Source organism: Oncorhynchus clarkii, chromosome 22, assembly GCF_045791955.1.
Source record: "Oncorhynchus clarkii lewisi isolate Uvic-CL-2024 chromosome 22, UVic_Ocla_1.0, whole genome shotgun sequence".
NCBI lineage: Eukaryota > Metazoa > Chordata > Actinopteri > Salmoniformes > Salmonidae > Oncorhynchus > Oncorhynchus clarkii.
Window position 1 is genome coordinate 44623783 of NC_092168.1, and position 17715 is coordinate 44641497.

The 17715-nt window shown below is 42.6% G+C and overlaps 1 protein-coding gene across 2 annotated transcripts in view; it reads left to right on the top strand.

Moving 5' to 3' along the window:
- Window positions 1-17715, top strand: part of LOC139380332 (disintegrin and metalloproteinase domain-containing protein 23-like) — a 44366-nt gene that overhangs the window by 10165 nt on the left and 16486 nt on the right. For both annotated transcript variants that reach the window (XR_011628435.1, XM_071122947.1), the window contains exons 4-14: window positions 6524-6587; window positions 9132-9214; window positions 9369-9432; window positions 11925-11997; window positions 12346-12413; window positions 13625-13690; window positions 14115-14183; window positions 15676-15842; window positions 16154-16238; window positions 16317-16404; window positions 16581-16632. Coding sequence is in view for 1 of the 2 variants with exons in the window: in XM_071122947.1 (XP_070979048.1) it covers window positions 6524-6587; window positions 9132-9214; window positions 9369-9432; window positions 11925-11997; window positions 12346-12413; window positions 13625-13690; window positions 14115-14183; window positions 15676-15842; window positions 16154-16238; window positions 16317-16404; window positions 16581-16632 (879 nt within the window). In the remaining variant the exon portion in view is untranslated. The remainder of the gene's footprint in view (window positions 1-6523; window positions 6588-9131; window positions 9215-9368; window positions 9433-11924; window positions 11998-12345; window positions 12414-13624; window positions 13691-14114; window positions 14184-15675; window positions 15843-16153; window positions 16239-16316; window positions 16405-16580; window positions 16633-17715) is intronic.

Here is a 17715-nt window from a genome sequence, read left to right on the forward strand (position 1 = left end):
GTAACATGAAGTCCTATGAGTGTCATCTGATGAAGATCATCAAAGGTTAGTGATTCATTTTATCTCTATTTCTGCTTTGGCTGGAAAATGGCTGTATATGTTTTTGGGACTAGGCTCTGACCTAACATAATCATATGGTGTACTTTCCCTGTAAAGCATTTTTGAAATCGGACACGAGGGGTAGATTAACAAGAAGTCAAGCTTTAATTTGGTGTATTGCACTTGTGAGTGTTTGAAAGTTAAATATTTCTAAAAAATATTTTTGAATTTCGCAATCTGCCTTTTCAGCGGATGTTGTCGAGGCGGAACCCCTAACAAGTTGAGAGTCACAGCAAAATATTTTGTACGATCTCTTATACATTATTTAAGGACCAGCAGTTTGAACTTTGGCTACTATTCTGTGATCCAGCTTTAGAACAAAGTTCTACAGTATTAGTAAAAATGTGATCGATACATGAGGATGATCTTGTTCCTGTAGTGTTCGTAAACACCCTGGTAGGTTGATTCATAACCTGAACCAGATTACAGGCACTGGTTACAGTAAGAACCTTCCTCTTGAGCGGACAGCTTGATGAAAACCAGTCAATATTCAGGTCCCCAAGAAAGTAGACCTCTGTGTTTACGTAACATATATTTTCAAGCATTTCAAAAATATAATTTAGAGACTGAATGTTCACGCTTGGTGGCCTATAGAAACACCCCAAAAGAAAAGGCTTTCAAGTGAACCTGCAACCACACTTCAATAAGACTTGACATAAGATCTTGTCTAAGTATGACATGGAATTGGTTCTGAATATATACAGCAACACTTCCCCCATAAGCATTTCTGTCTCTTCTATAGATGTTATGTCCTTGTTTTGCTACTGCTGTATCATCAAATTAATTATTTAAGTGAGTCTCAGAAATGGATAATATATTAATGTTATCTGATGCTAGCAAGTTACTGATTTCATGAACCTTATTTCTAAGGCTAGATATATTCATATGGGCTATTTTCAGCCGTTTCCTGAGGGCCTTATCAGAGATAGACATAATACTGAAAAGAGCAAACAAAGCAAAATAAAAAATATACATTCAGCAGTCCATTAATCAATATATGTGTGTGTGTGTGTGTGTGTGTGTGTGTGTGTGTGTGTGTGTGTGTGTGTGTGTGTGTGTGTGTGTGTGTGTGTGTGTGTGTGTGCGTGCTGCGGGGTTGAAGATACGAAAACCATAGGCTTGGCTCTCTCATCCCCTCCAGGCTTCTGGGAGGGAGGTTTGACAATGAGCCTGTCATAGCGGATGTAGGCCATGTCAACCCACACGCTCTGGCAGCTTTCATGACAGGATCAGTTCTTTCCTCTTCTGGCGCACAGCTTCAGGATAGTCCTCGTTAAGATAGATATACAGTGTCTTACAAAAGTATTCATCCCCCTTGGTGTTTTTCCTATTTTGTTGCGTTACAACCTCTAATTTAAATGGATGTTTATTTGGACTTCATGTAATGGACATACACAAAATAGTCCAAATAGGTGAAGTGAAATGAAAAAAAATATAACAAGAAATTTCCCAAAATAAAAAATGGGAAAAGTGGTGCATGCTGTAACGATGGGTGAGGAGTCAAACGCAGAGAGCAAAGTAAACGGGAAAAAAACGCTTTAATGTTCTTAACAAAGTAACAGGTCCAAACATGGGTGAATGCCCTAAAACACAGGTGCAAAAACAAACCCAAAACCTAGTTACACACACCCGGACAGCGAAAACCCAAAACCGACGATACACCACAAACGTAACAAACACAACAAGCCCGCACAAACACCAGCGGGCTAAACTAACTTAAATAACACCCATCCCAAAACCCCAACAAGGAACAGGTGAAAACAATTAGACAAAAACAAACAAAAAGGAAAAAGGGATCGGTGGCAGCTAGTAGACCGGCGACGACGCCCGCCGAGCGCCACCCGAACAGGAAGGGGAGCCACCTTCGGTGGTATTCGTGACACATGCATATGTTATCACCCCCTTTGCTATGAAGCCCCTAAATAAGATCTGGTGCCACCAATTACCTTCAGAAGTCACACAATTAGTTAAATAAAGTCCACCTGTGTGCAATCTAAGTGTCACATGATCTCAGTATATTTTCACCTGTTCTGAAAGGCCCCAGAGTCTGCAACACCACTAAGCAAGGGGTACCACCAAGCAAGCGAGACCAAGGAGCTCTCCAAACAGGTCAGGGACATAGTTGTTGAGAGGGCCGCCCACCAAAACTCACGGACCAGGCAAGGAGGGCGTTAGTCAGAGAAGCAACAAAGAGACCAAAGATAACCCTGAACGAGCTGCAAAGCTCCACAGCGGAGATTGGAATATCTCTCCATATGACTACTTTAAGCCGTACACTCCACAGATCTGGGCTTTATGGAAGAGTGGCGAGAAGAAAAGCCATTGTTTAAAGACATAAACGAGCAAACACATTTGGTGTTCGCCCAAAGGCATGTGGGAGACTCCCCAAACATATGGAAGAAGAAACTCTGATCAGATGAGACTAAATTGAGCTTTTTGGCCATCAAGGAAAACGCTATGTCTGGCGTAAACCCAACACCTCTCATCACCCCGAGAACACCATCCCATCCCACAGCATCATGCAGGGATATATTTCATCAGCAGGGACTGGGAAACTGATCAGAATTAAAGGAATGATGGATGGTGCTAAATACAGGGAAATTCTTGAGGGAAACCTGTTTTAGTCTTCCAGAGATTTGAGACTGGGACGGAGGTTCACCTTCCAGCAGGACAATGACACTAAGCATACTGCTAAAGCAACACTCGAGTGGTTTAAGGGGAAACAGTTAAATGTCTTCGAATGGCCTAGTCAAAGTCCACACCTCAATTCAATTGAGAATCTATGGTATGACTTAAAGATTGCTGTACACCAGTGGAACCCATCCAACTTGAAGGAGCTGGAGCAGTTTTGCCTTGAATAATGGCCAAAAATCCAAGTGGCTAGATGTGCCAAGCTTATAAAGACATAACCCAAGAGTCTTGCAGCTGTAATTGCTGCAGAAGGTGGCTCTACAAAGTATTGACTTTGGGGGGTGAATAGTTATGCACTCTCAAGTTTTCTGTATTTTTGTCTTATTTCTTGTTTGTTCCACAATAAAAAAAATATTTTGCATCTTCAAAGTGGTAGGCATGTTGTGTAATAGCTTGATATGGAGCTAGTTAGCAGCAACCCTTAATAGCTCCAGGAGTCACTAGAGCACAATGAGCCAAGTAAAGCCCCCCAGCTTTACGACGATGGGCCAATTGTGCGCCGCCCTATGGGTCTCTGACACAGCCTGGAATCAAACCTGGCTACTGTAGTGACATCTCAAGCACTGTGATGCAGTGCCTTTGACCGCTGCACCACTCAGGAGGCTTTTATTGCAATTCGATATTCAAAACATATTGCTGACTACATGTCTGCTGCGGAGGGACAAGAGAGAGCCATGAGAAAAACAAATGTTGTTCAGACAAGGAAATGAAAGTGCTGAAAACAAATTGGCTCCCTATTTGCACTGAACAAATATATAAATGCAACATGAAACAATTTCAAAGATTTTACTGAGTTACAGTTCATATAAGGAAATCAGTCAATTTAACTAAATTCATTAGGCCCTAATCTATGGATTTCACTTGACTGGGAATTTGCTTTTTGTACGTACTTGTATGGAATATTTCTGAGATCTTTTATTTCAGCTCATGAAACATGGGACCAACATGGGACCAAAACTTTTATTCAGTTAAAAAAAATATATGGAGCAAGCTATGAAGGAAAATTTCAGTGCAGTTCCAACCTACTAGCACAAAAATAATGTTGCGATATTGTCAAAACTATACAACATATCGTCAAAAATACTATCCCGATATGTAACTTTATCGATTTTTCCTTCTATCACTTGCAAACATTTATGGAAAGTTTTGTTTAAATCAAAAGGGATGCTGTTAAAAAGTGATTGAATTCAAATGGATTTATCCAATACAGTTTTCATAGAACCCCTATATGCGGATGGTTTAATGTATTGTAGATGGAGTATTTTTTGGGGCTCATAATACCTCCGTGTTTTAATAAGCATTGATCTGGGACTGCTTCAGTCATTCAGTATGTCTGGGTCTTGGCTGCAGAACAGTCTTGTCCTCCCTCTCCCATAGCATCACTATTCAATTCTGAGCAGAGCTGATTATTTCCATGTGTCAGAGACATAGCAATGACAGCATCACGTGTCAGTGAATTTGGGCTGGAGCTGGTCCGGTGCTAGGCCCCAGAACCTCCTGCAGTTTCTGGTCTCCCCCTCTCTTCTAACACTGCATTGTCAGTCTCCTGTGGACTCAAAGACCTCAGGGAAGGACTCCCTCCTCTTTAGCCACACACACATAAACACTCATACACACTGACTGCACATTGCACACTGCGACGTGTACTTCCTCCGGCCTCCCTTCTCCCCACACTCCACTCACACACACACACACACACACACACACACACACACACACACACACACACACACACACACACACACACACACACACACACACACACACACACACACATCTTTGCATTCCACTGATCCAGCCCACCAGACTCTGCAATGCTGCACTCCCCCCCTCTTTCTATCGCTCTCTCTCTCTCTCACTTTCTCCCCATCTCTCTCTCTCTCTCTCTCTCTCTCTCTCGCTCTCTCCCAGTCTCATCCATCAAGCTAAAAATAGCCCTTCACTGGTGCTTTGACACTCTCTCTCTCTCTCTCTCTCTCTCTGTCTCTCTCTCTCTCTCTCTCTCTCTCTCTCTCTCTCTATCCCTCTCTCTCTCTATCCCTCTCCTTCTCTACACCTAACTGTGTACAGGACTTCCTGCCCACTCGCTGAGCATTGCTCAAAACATGTCAGGCACACACACATTTAAAAATATTTTTCTTATTATTTTGTTTCTACTTATCTGCAGCAAACGGTGCTGTATGTCCAGGGGTGGGAGGGTGTGTTCAATTAGATCTACAAGGTTACCTTGAAAAGTGCCATTGTGGCAGAAATGGCAGTCTCTTGAAGTCAGTGGTCAGCTAACATATTGACTGTGTGTAACTGTGTGGTGTGGCATGGCTTGCTGAGTCAGACGGTGGGAACAGCCTGGAGGACAGCGGGGGCTCAAGGTGAACCAAAGGCCTCAAACAATAATTTATCATGTCATGCTTCATTGACACCATGTTGAAAGGGGATATGTCTTATATCAATGTCATGCCTGTTGCTGATGTTCTTTCTATGTTTTGTCTGTCATGGATTTTCTTTCGAATCAATGCATTTGTGAAATAGTGAAACATTGTTTTAGATATTTTCTTGCTTTAAATGTTTTTCAAAGGTTAAAATAGATTTGACATTGTTTTGAACTCCAACGAGCACTTCACTGGTTGGCTCTGTAAATTACAGCTTGGTGATGAATTCTGGATCCCATTTTGTACGCTGGCTGTCACCACTGTGTGTTGACTGATTTTCAAACGGTTTCAGAGTATGTACCTTACTGTGTTATACCTACAGTATCTATCTTATAATGTATTGTTGGTATAGTCTTTAAATCAAAATCAAAATCAAATGTATTTATATAGCCCTTCGTATATCAGCTGATATCTCAAAGTGCTGTACAGAAACCCAGCCTAAAACCCCAAACAGCAAGCAATGCAGGTGTTGAAGCACGGCAGCTCCACAAAAAGGATCTGGTGCATCTTACCTGCTGATGCAGCATCTAACCCGCTGATGCAGCATCTTAAATACTGATGCAGCATCTTAAATACTGATGCAGCATCTAACCTACGGATGCAGCATCTTACCCGCTGATGCAGCATCTTAAATACTGATGCAGCATCTTAAATACTGATGCAGCATCTTACCTGCTGATGCAGCATCTAACCTACTGATGCAGCATCTTAAATACTGATGCAGCATCTTACCTGCTGATGCAGCATCTAACCTACTGATGCAGAATCTTACCCGCTGATGCAGCATCTTACCATCTTACCTGCTGATACAGCATCTTAAATACTGATGCAGCATCTAACCTACTGATGCAGCATCTTACCCCCTGATGCAGCATCTAACCTGCTGATGAGGCATCTTACCTACTGATGCAGAATCTTACCCCCTGATGCAGCATCTAACCTACTGATGCAGCATCTAACCCTCTGATGCAGCATCTTACCTGCTGATGCAGCATCTTACCTGCTGATGCAGAATCTTACCTAGTCCTCCTATAGCTGCACAGAATGCAACGTTTAAGCTACCTTTAACTGTGAGATGATGTGGGTGGGTGTATTTAGGTTGACGTGGGTGTATTTGACTGTGGGGTTTGAATAAGATTAAGGTTTGTGATGCTTGTTGAATGTTGTTCAGCTGTTAAACAGGATGAACCTCTCTGTGTAAACCACAAGGAAAGTCACGGTTCTCGATCAGACCACAGATGGTTAGGGCAGCAGGTCATCACAACAGATACTAACCCACGCCCCCTTCTCTTTCTACTTCCCAGTGACTTGTTGTCGTCGGATTATGTGGAGATCCACTATGAGGAGGGTAAACCTGTTCTATCGAAGGTAACATCTCCAGTCAGAACACTCACTCTGTTTGGGTTCCTGTTTTCATTTACCTTTTTTTCTTCTTTTACGGGCGGAGCCTAATTGGTTCCCAGTGGAAGACACAGGGCCTACAGCTGGTAAAGAATGGATTGGTTTGTTTTATGGGGGGCTGATTAGGGCCAATCAAAGTACAAGTGGATAGTTAAAGTAATATGTAGCAAAACGCTTAAAGACTTTTCAGTTGTACCATGTCTACAGGACTTCTGGAGTTCACAGACATTCAAATCAATACTATGGCGGCCATTGTCCATGTAGAGTACAGAGAGGTACTTTTATATTTCTACTGTGATGTTATTTATCCACTTGGTCTTGATCTGTCCTAATATAGCTCGTGTTGATTAGCATTACCTAACTTCATCAAATACAGTATGTGGTGCCAGTTTGCATCATCAGTTCAAATGTGATTCGTCCTGATGTTCAAATGTGATTTGTCCTGATGTTCAAATGTGATTCGTCCTGATGTTCAAATGTGATTCGTCCTGATGTTCAAATGTGATTCGTCCTGATGTTCAAATGTGATTCGTCCTGATGTTCAAATGTGATTCGTCCTGATGTTCAAATGTGATTCGTCCTGATGTTCAAATGTGATTCGTCCTGATGTTCAAATGTGATTCGTCCTGATGTTCAAATGTGATTCGTCCTGATGTTCAAATATGATTCATTCTGATGTTCAATTCTGATTCATTCTGATGTTCAAATATGACTCATCCTGATGTTAAAATCTTATTCATTCTGATGTTAAAATCTGATTTATTCTGATGTTAAAATCTGATTCATCCTGATGTTCAAATCTGATTCATCCTGATGTTCAAATATGATTCATCCTGATGTTAAAATCTTATTCATTCTGATGTTAAAATCTGATTCATTCTGATGTTCAAATCTGATTCATCCTGATGTTGCGTAAGTGTTGTTTCTGTTTTAATGATGAAGAAAGAGAGTGAGGGAGAGCTAGGGGAGAGAGAGAAAGGAGAAAGAGAGAGGGAGGGAGGGATAGATGGGGAGAGGAAGGATGGATGGTCGAGAAAGAGAGAGAGAGGGATGGTAAAGAAAGAGAGTGTGAGAGGGAGGGATGGTAGAGAGAGAGAGAGAGAGAGAGAGAGAGAGGGATGGTAAAGAAAGAGAGTTTGAGAGGGAGGGATGGTAGAGAGCGAGAGAAGGGAGAGAGAGAGGGAGAGAGAGAGAGAGGGGAGAGGGAACTGCCACTGGTATTGCTGAATCAGGATCAGGCTGAGGGGCTGATGGCTGAGAGGCTGATGGCTGAGGGGCTGATGGGTTGAGGGGCTGAGGTCTAGGCTGAGGGGTTGAGGGGCTGAGGGCTAGGCTGGGCACAGTGGAGCTAGCTGACTCAGCATGGCTCCACTCCGCTCCCCTGCAGCCTCCTGCCTCTCCTGCCTGCCTGGCTGCAATCCAGATCACGTGACAGGGAAAGGAGAGACTGGCGCTCTGCAGTAGCTATGCAGCGTGGGATGGTGGCTCTTTCTGAGAGAGAGAGAGAGAGAGAGAGAGATGTGGACCATTGAGGTCTGAAGAGAACAGTCAAGTTTGAGGCCCACAGACACAACCCACACTCCCGAAATGTATTATTTCTAAATGTGGGCTGATTTCGTTAACCAGGCTGCAGAAGATGCACTGTATTGGAGAAAAGTATAGTCCTCCCAACTGAATAAACAGTACTACAACACAGTTGCAATAATGCAGCAAATACACAAAGGTACTTCATCTGAAGCATATTCCAGATTGTATAGATGGATTAGTATGTGAATATATTTGTTTGTTGAATGTCTTGTAGAAGACCACTGGAGTGGTGCTCTAATCATCATGTCCCCCCATCTTCTCCACATTAGGTTGCTGTGATGTGAAGTGTTGTCTAAGTGTTGTTTAAGTGTTGTATTAGTGTTGTGTAAGTGTTGTGTAAGTGTTGTTTACATGTTGTTTAAGTGCTGTTTAAGTGTTGTCTAAGTGTTGTTTAAGTGTTGTATAAGTGTTGTGTAAGTGTTGTATAAGTGTTGTTTACATGTTGTTTACATGTTGTTTAAGTGCTGTTTAAGTGTTGTTTAAGTGTTGAATAAGTGTTGTATAAGTGTTGTATAAGTGTTGTTTACATGTTGTTTAAGTGCTGTTTAAGTGTTGAATAAGTGTTGTATAAGTGTTGTATAAGTGTTGTTTACATGTTGTTTAAGTGCTGTTTAAGTGTTGTTTAAGTGTTGTATAAGTGTTGTATAAGTGTTGTATAAGTGTTGTTTAAGTGCTGTTTAAGTGTTGTCTAAGTGTTGTCTAAGTGTTGTCTAAGTGTTGTTTAAGTGTTGTTTAAGTGTTGTATAAGTGTTGTGTAAGTGTTGTATAAGTGTTGTTTAAGTGTTGTATAAGTGTTGTGTAAGTGTTGTATAAGTGTTGTTTAAGTGTTGTATAAGTGTTGTGTAAGTGTTGTATAAGTGTTGTTTACATGTTGTTTAAGTGCTGTTTAAGTGCTGTTTAAGTGTTGTTTCTGTGTTCCCTCAGGGTGGTGAACACTGTTACTACCACGGCCAGGTGAGGGGGAAAGATGATTCCCACGTGGCCTTGTCTACCTGCAATGGGCTGCAGTAAGTGAAGGAACAGCAGCAGTTGTATATATAATAATCCGTGCCTGGAATATGTGTGGAGATTCATCTGTGCTCTCGACAGCTGCTATTGACTCAGTATTGACTGTCTTCTCTCTTCACTTTGCCTCTCGTTCCCCCTGCCTTTGCCTGACAGCGGAATGTTTGACGATGGACTCTATCTCTATATAATGGAGCCTTTGCAACAGACTCACTCAATTGTAAGTTCTTCCTTCCATTTAGGTTTTTAACAATCTTTGCTACACAAATAACATTGTTCTACCTCTACTTGTGCTACTGCTAGGATCGCTTTTGCCTCCTTTACCCTTACTAAGGCCTCCTTTACCCTTACTAAAGCCTCCTTTACCCTTACTAAAGCCTCCTTTACCCTTACTAAAGCCTCCTTTACCCTTACTAAAGCCCCCTTTACTCTTACTAAGGCCTCCTTTACCCTTACTAAGGCCTCATTTACCCTTACTAAAGCCCCCTTTACCCTTACTAAAGCCCCCTTTACCCTTACTAAAGCCCCCTTTACCTTTACTAAAGCCTCCTTTACCCTTACTAAAGCCTCCTTTACCCTTACTAAGGCCTCCTTTACCCTTACTAAAGCCCCCTTTACCCTTACTAAGGCCTCCTTTACCCTTACTAACACCTCCTTTACCCTTACTAAAGCCTCCTTTACCCTTACTAAGGCCTCCTTTACCCTTACTAAAGCCCCCTTTACCCTTACTAAAGCCCCCTTTACCCTTACTAAAGCCTCCTTTACCCTTACTAAAGCCTCCTTTACCCTTACTAAAGCCTCCTTTACCCTTACTAAGTCCTCCTTTACCCTTACTAAAGCCTCCTTTACCCTTACTAAAGCCTCCTTTACCCTTACTAAGGCCTCCTTTACCCTTACTAAAGCCTCCTTTACCCTTACTTAAGCCTCCTTTATCCTTACTAAAGCCTCCTTTACCATTACTAAAGCCTCATTTACCCTTACTAAAGCCTCCTTTACCCTTACTAAAGCCTCCTTTACCCTTACTAAGGCCTCCTTTACCCTTACTAAAGCCTCCTTTACCCTTACTAAAGCCTCCTTTACCCTTACTAAAGCCTCCTTTACCCTTACTAAAGCCTCCTTTACCCTTACTAAAGCCTCCTTTAACCTTACTAAGGCCTCCTTTACCCTTACTAAGGCCTCCTTTACCCTTACTAAAGCCTCCTTTACCCTTACTAAAGCCTCCTTTACCCTTACTAAAGCCTCCTTTACCCTTACTAAAGCCTCCTTTACCCCTTACTAAGTCCTCCTTTACCCTTACTAAAGCCTCCTTTACCCTTACTAAAGCCTCCTTTACCCTTACTAAAGCCTCCTTTACCCTTACTAAAGCCTCCTTTACCCTTACCAAGTTCTCCTTTACCCTTACTAAGGCCTCCTTTACCCTTACTAAGGCCTCCTTTACCTTTACTAAAGCCCCCTTTACCCTTACTAAGTCCTCCTTTACCCTTACTAAAGCCTCCTTTACCCTTACTAAAGCCTCCTTTACCCTTACTAAAGCCTCCTTTACCCTTACTAAGGCCTCCTTTACCCTTACTAAAGCCTCCTTTACCCTTACTAAAGCCTAATTTACCCTTACTAAGTCCTCCTTTACCCTTACTAAAGCCTCCTTTACCCTTACTAAAGCCTCCTTTACCCTTACTAAGGCCTCCTTTACCCTTACTAAAGCCTCCTTTACCCTTACTAAGTCCTCCTTTACCCTTACTAAAGCCTCCTTTACCCTTACTAAAGCCTCCTTTACCCTTACTAAAGCCCCCTTTACCCTTACTAAGGCCTCCTTTACCCTTACTAAAGCCTCCTTTACCCTTACTAAAGCCTCCTTTACCCTTACTAAAGCCTCATTTTACCCTTACTAAGGCCTCCTTTACCCTTACTAAAGCCTCCTTTACCCTTACTAAAGCCTCCTTTACCCTTACTAAAGCCTCCTTTACCCTTACTAAAGCCTCCGTTTTACAGTAAAGGCACATTAGGTTATCTAGTGAAAAGTGATACTTCATTGTCAAAGGCAATCTTGTTTTTGAAGGAAGTCCATGGTGTGCTATAATGAAGGACATATGATTAATCATCAATCAATCACATGTATTTATAAAGCCCTTCTTACATCAGCTGATGTCACAAAGTGCTGTACAGAAACCCAGCCTAAAAACCCCAAACAAAAGTGCTGTATGTTTTGCCTCACTAATCTCTCAATGATCTTTTTCTAAAGTCACACAAGCCCAGAACACCGTATCCCATTCAAGGTCCATGATGATAATGGAAAGGATAATGATCATGGAAATGATAATTATAATGGAATGACAATGGAAAGGATAATGATAATGGTAACGGAAAGGATTAATAACAATGGAAATTATAATGGAATTATAATGATAATGGAAATTATAATTATAATGGAAAGATGAATGATCATGGAATGATAATGATCATGGAAAGATTAATTGTAATGGAAAGGATCATGGTAATGTAATGATAATGTTTTTCGGGTAGCCAAGTATTCCATTTTATTTACTGATTAATGTTGACTCTGTAGCTGTGAAAACCTGATCATGTGCCTTGTTATACAGTGGAATGGGAATACCCTCCGATACCCTCTTCTTCTGTAACTTGACCCCTGTTCCCTGTTCCCTCCACCCTCATCACACCCCTGTTGACGGCCTGTTGATGGTTTTTCCCTCACAGGATACAGCCGCACGGCCCCACTCACTGCGCAGGATGCCCAGCCTCCAGTGGAACAGTGACTCAGAGGAACTGGGTAAGGTGTTCTGCATCTGACTGCCATCTTGGATCTTGCATAACGTCCACCCGCCCTCCACCACTTTACATCAACACTCTCATGGCCTGTCTACCTGGTCTTCCAGAACCTCTCCTACTAACGCTGACATTAGATTCCCCTCATCTGGGTCAAGTACATGATGTCAAATACGTTCAAACACCCTGTGTTGCGCTTGATTTGGTTTGTAGAGTGGAAGGTAAATTAACAGGTTGGGACTGTTGACACAGAACCACAGAACCCAGCATGGTGGCATCGGTATCCTGGCGTAGACCTCAGTGTGTTTATCAACCCGTGCTATTGTGTTTCTGTGTTCCCGTGTTTCTCTAGTGAAGGACGAGCGGCTGCTTTCGGAGCTGGACGACATGTCCTGGCTGAAGCGCAGGAAAAAGCGGGCTGTAAGTCTGTGACCTCATCAGTCCCTTAAAGGGATTTTGTAAAACACTCCACCTACTCTAACCCCAACCCTACTGTAACCATACCCTAACTCTAACCCTACTGTAACCCTACTGTAACCATACCCTAACTCTAACCCTACCCTAACCCTACCCTAACCCTACTGTAACCATACCCTAACTCTAACCCTACCCTAACCCTACCCTAACCCAACTGTAACCATACCCTAACTCGAACCCTACCCTAACCCTACCCTAACCCTACTGTAACCATACCCTAACTCTAACCCTACCCTAACCCTACTGTAACCATACCCTAACTCTAACCCTACCCTAACCCTACTGTAACCATACCCTAACTCTAACCCTACTGTAACTCTACTGTAACCATACCCCAACTCTAACCCTACTGTAACCCTACTGTAACCATACCCTAACTCTAACCCTACCCCAACCCTACCCTAACCCTACTGTAACCATACCCTAACTCTAACCCTACTGTAACCATACCCTAACTCTAACCCTACCCTAACCCTACCCTAACCCTACTGTAACCCTACTGTAACCCTAACCCTACTGTAACCCTACTGTAACCCTAACCCTACTATAACCCTACTGTAACACTAATCATACTGTAAACCTACTGTAATCCTACTGTAACCCTACTATAACCCTACTGTAACCATACAGTAACCCTAACCCTACTGTAACCCTACTGTAACCCTAACCCTACTGTAACCCTACTGTAATTCTACTGTAATCCTACTGAACCCCTACTGTAATCCTACTGTAACAATAACCCTACTGTAATCCTAACCTTACTGTAACGCACTCCTCCTACTGTTCATCTACCCTTGCTGTGTTATAACCTAGTGTGCTATGTAGCCTCTTGTTATTACCTAGTTTGCTATGTAGCCTCTTGTTCTAACCTAGTGTGCTATGTAGCCTCTTGTTATAACCTAGTGTGCTATGTAGCCTCATGTTATAACCTAGTGTGCTATGTAGCCTCTTGTTATGACCTAATGTGCTATGTAGCCTCATGTTATAACATAGTGTGCTATGTAGCCTCTTGTTATGACCTAATGTGCTATGTAGCCTCATGTTATAACCTAGTGTGCTATGTGGCCTCATATAATTCTCTATTTTCTTCTCATCCTCTATAAATCTGCCATTGCTGTGTCTTATGAAAGTGAACTAATCTGTGGCTTTTTCAGATGCCTAGGAATGTATTTGAGGAGATGAAGTATTTGGAGATTATGATCGTCAGTGACCATAATATGGTATGAGCCCTCAAAAGCCAAGCAACACTATCTAAACAGAAGACAGGAAACAGGAATGAATATTTCAGCGATGTTTCATTATTTTACTGTTAAGAGTCTCGACAGCATTCCGTCAACACCAAGGAGACTTGTTTTTCCTCCTCTCGTGTCCTATGCTTAGCCAGCTACACCCACAAGAGAATGCAACACTGTTGAATGTGGTGGTGGATATGCATGATTCATATCCTAGCTAACGTAACCGTCGTCCAGATGTGAAAACACCAGGCTTATTCTAATTGTTGGTGTGGACCATCAAAAATCAACATGTATTTTGTTATGTATTTTCTAAAAGGGTGTTGTAGAAGCTTGTATGAGAATTGATTCATGTTCCCCTTAATAATAGTTTTGAATAACATTTGTGTTATTGTTTTTGTGTGGTCTGCAGTATAAGCGACTCAAGACAAAGCAGCACACCAGGAACTCTGCCAAGTCAGTGGTGAACCTTGTTGATGCTGTGAGTAACATCTTCAGTTGGCTCTGAGAACTGATTCTTCTTATTCTTTATTTTTTAAACTTTTATTTAACTGCAGATATTCAGACCTTCACCTCTTCTTTCTGGTGTATGTTTCAGGGTGTCCATCAGAACAATCTAGAATAATGTTGAACTGATTCTAATTATCTGGCTCTTGTGTGACTAAATAATATTTTCAATGCAATCATAGTTGAATCAATCATAGTTGAATCAATCATATTTGAATCAATCATCAATCATAGTTGAATCAATCATAGCTTAATCAATTATTGTGTTTGCAAAACACAAGTATATCTAAACGTTGAATTTACAGATTAATTGATCAAATGTATATGTATTTTTTTGTTGAGAACAGCTGTTTACCATTTATATTGAAGTTCCCCTAGAGGTAGAACCCAGAATTGACCACTTCCTCATGTGTCATACACTACTTATCTCATGTACCCTGAGTCTCATGTTCCCTCAGTTTCCTGTATCTCAAATCTCCTGTAATCTGAGTCTCTTGTAATCTGAGTCTCTTGTAATCTCAGTCTCTTGTAATCTCAGTCTCTTGTACCCTCAGTCTCCTGTAATCTCAGTCTCTTGTACCCTCAGTCTCCTGTACCCTCAGTCTCCTGTAATCTGAGTCTCTTGTAATCTGAGTATCCTGTACCCTCAGTCTCCTGTAATCTGAGTCTCATGTAATCTGAGTCTCCTGTACCCTCAGTCTCCTGTAATCTGAGTCTCTTGTAATCTGAGTCTCTTGTACCCTCAGTCTCCTGTACCCTCAGTCGGCCCCATACATGTGTCTGTTATGTTCAGATTATACACTGTATCACTGTGCTTGTTGTTGCTCTGTGTAGCTGGGATGTGGAATAACAGTCTCGTGTCTCTCCTTGCTCCCAGTGTGCTGTATCCCCTGTCCTGTCCTGTCCTGTCCTGTCCTGTCCTGTCCTGTCCTGTCCTGTCTTGTCCCATGTCTCTCCCTGACTCAGTGTGCTTTCCTGTCCTGTCTTGTCTTGTCTTGTCCCATGTCTCTCCCTGCTCTCAGTGTGCTGTTTCCCCTGTCCTGTCCTGTCTTGTCCCATGTCTCTCCCTGCTCTCAGTGTGCTGTTCCCCTGTCCTGTCCTGTCTTGTCCTGTCCCATGTCTTTCCCTGCTCTCAGTGTGCTGTTCCCCCTGTCCTGTCCTGTCCTATCTTGTCCTGTCCTGTCTTGTCCCATGTCTTTCCCTGCTCTCAGTGTGCTGTTTCCCCTGTCCTGTCTTGTCCTGTCCTGTCCTATCTTGTCCTGTCCTGTCCTGTCCCATGTCTTTCCCTGCTCTCAGTGTGCTGTTTCCCCTGTCCTGTCCTGTCCTGTCCTGTCCTGTCCTGTCCTCAGACAGTACAGATGATCATTCACACCCAGTATTCTTCTCCTCTTCCTGTGTTGTGATCTCTCCATCTCTCTCTCTCTCTCTGTGTGTTCTCCCACTACCCCAACACGCTCCGATGACAGATCTTTAAGGAGCACCTGCACACACGGGTGGTTCTGGTTGCCGTGGAGATCTGGTCGGACAAGGACCCGATTCCCATCAGTGTGAAGCCTCTGGACATGCTGAAAGATTTCTCTAAGTACCGGGCGCAGAGCATCAAGCAACACGCTGACGCTGTGCACCTCTTCTCGTAAGTGCTCTCTCCTCCCTGTTCCTCAGGGCCACCCCATACTGATGCTGTAGTAAGTATCTCTTGCACACAGAGCCTCTTTATGGCTTCCCAGATCAGTAGATCACGTTAAAGGACTAGGCCCTCTTAACAACAAAGCAACCTTTTCCCATCCACTTTCATTTTTCCTCCAAGGGTGGCTGAAATACCACTCACATGTCCAGCATATGTCTGTCTGCCTGTCCACCTGTCTGTCTGTGTATCTGACTGCCTGTCTGTCTGCCTGTCTGTGTGTCTGTCTGATAGTTACTCTGTGTCTCTTCGATGCACAGCAATGTGACCTTCCACTATCGCCGAAGCAGTGTAGCGTACTTCGGGGGCATGTGCTCTGTGAGCCGTGGAGTAGGGGTCAACGAGGTGAGTCTAATGTCCAGGATCATATTTTTTTTATTATGGCAGAACAGACTAGTAACTGCTAATGTTTTGTACCTGTAGTATGGCACCACATGGACTATGGCTTCGTCACTCTCCCAGAGCTTGGCACAGAACCTCGGCATCCAGTGGGATCCAGCCGCAAAGAGAAGTACACAGACCAGCTCACATTCATCACTGCACATTCATATATGTCCTCACAGATTTACAAAGCAGTCCTTTTTTTTGTTGAAATATCTCATTTTACAATCTATGTTTTAAATTTGGAATAATTTTAGGCACATATGTTTCTTTGATGGACATGTTGTGTGTTGTTCTCTCTATCAGAGGAATGCGGATGCTCTGACTCCTGGGTGGGCTGCATTATGGAGGATACTGGGTAATGGGCTGCTGAACTACTGTTATTCTCACTCTCTGTTTCTGTCTATGTCTCGCTCTCCCTGTCACATGTGCCCCCTCACACACACATACACACAGACAGATATATATACAGTGCCTTGAGAAAGTATTCGGCCCCCTTGAACTTTGCGACCTTTTGCCACATTTCAGGCTTCAAACATAAAGATATAAAACTGTATTTTTTTGTGAAGAATCAACAACAAGTGGGACACAATCATGAAGTGGAACGACATTTATTGGATATTTCAAACTTTTTTAACAAATCAAAAACTGAAAAATTGGGCGTGCAAAATTATTCAGCCCCCTTAAGTTAATACTTTGTAGCGCCACCTTTTGCTGCGATTACAGCTGTAAGTCGCTTTGGGTATGTCTCTGTCAGTTTTGCGGGGAGAGAGAGAGGTGGGGTGAGAGAGAAAGTGACCCCAAAGGGATATCTCAAACTAGACAATCTAATGTACTTGTCCTCTTGCTCAGTTGTGCACCGGGGCCTGACCACTCCTCTTTCTATTCTGGTTAGAGACAGTTTGCACTGTTCTGTGAAGGGAGTAGTACACACCGTTGTACGAGATCTTCAGTTTCTTGGCAAGTTCTCGCATGGAATAGCCTTCATTTCTCAGAACAAGATTAGACTGACGAGTTTCAGAAGAAAGAAGAAATTTGTTTCTGGCCATTTTGAGCCTGTAATCAAACCCACAAATGCTGATGCTCCAGATACAGATACAGATACAGTTTTCAGCTGTGCTAACATAATTGCAAAAGGGTTTTCTAATGATCAATTAGCCTTTTAAAATGGTAAACTTGGATTAGCTAACACCACGTGCCATCGGAACACAGGAGTGATGGTTGCTGATAATGGGCCTCTGTATTCCATAAAAAATCAGCCATTTCCAGCTGCAACAGTCATTTACAACATTACCAATGTCTTCAATGTTTTTCTAATCAATTTTATGTTATTTTAATGGACAAAAAAATGCTTTTCTTTCAAAAACAAGGACATTTCTAAGTGACCCCAAACTTTTGAGGCGGAGAGAGAGAGAGAGATGGGGGGGAGAGAGAGAGATGG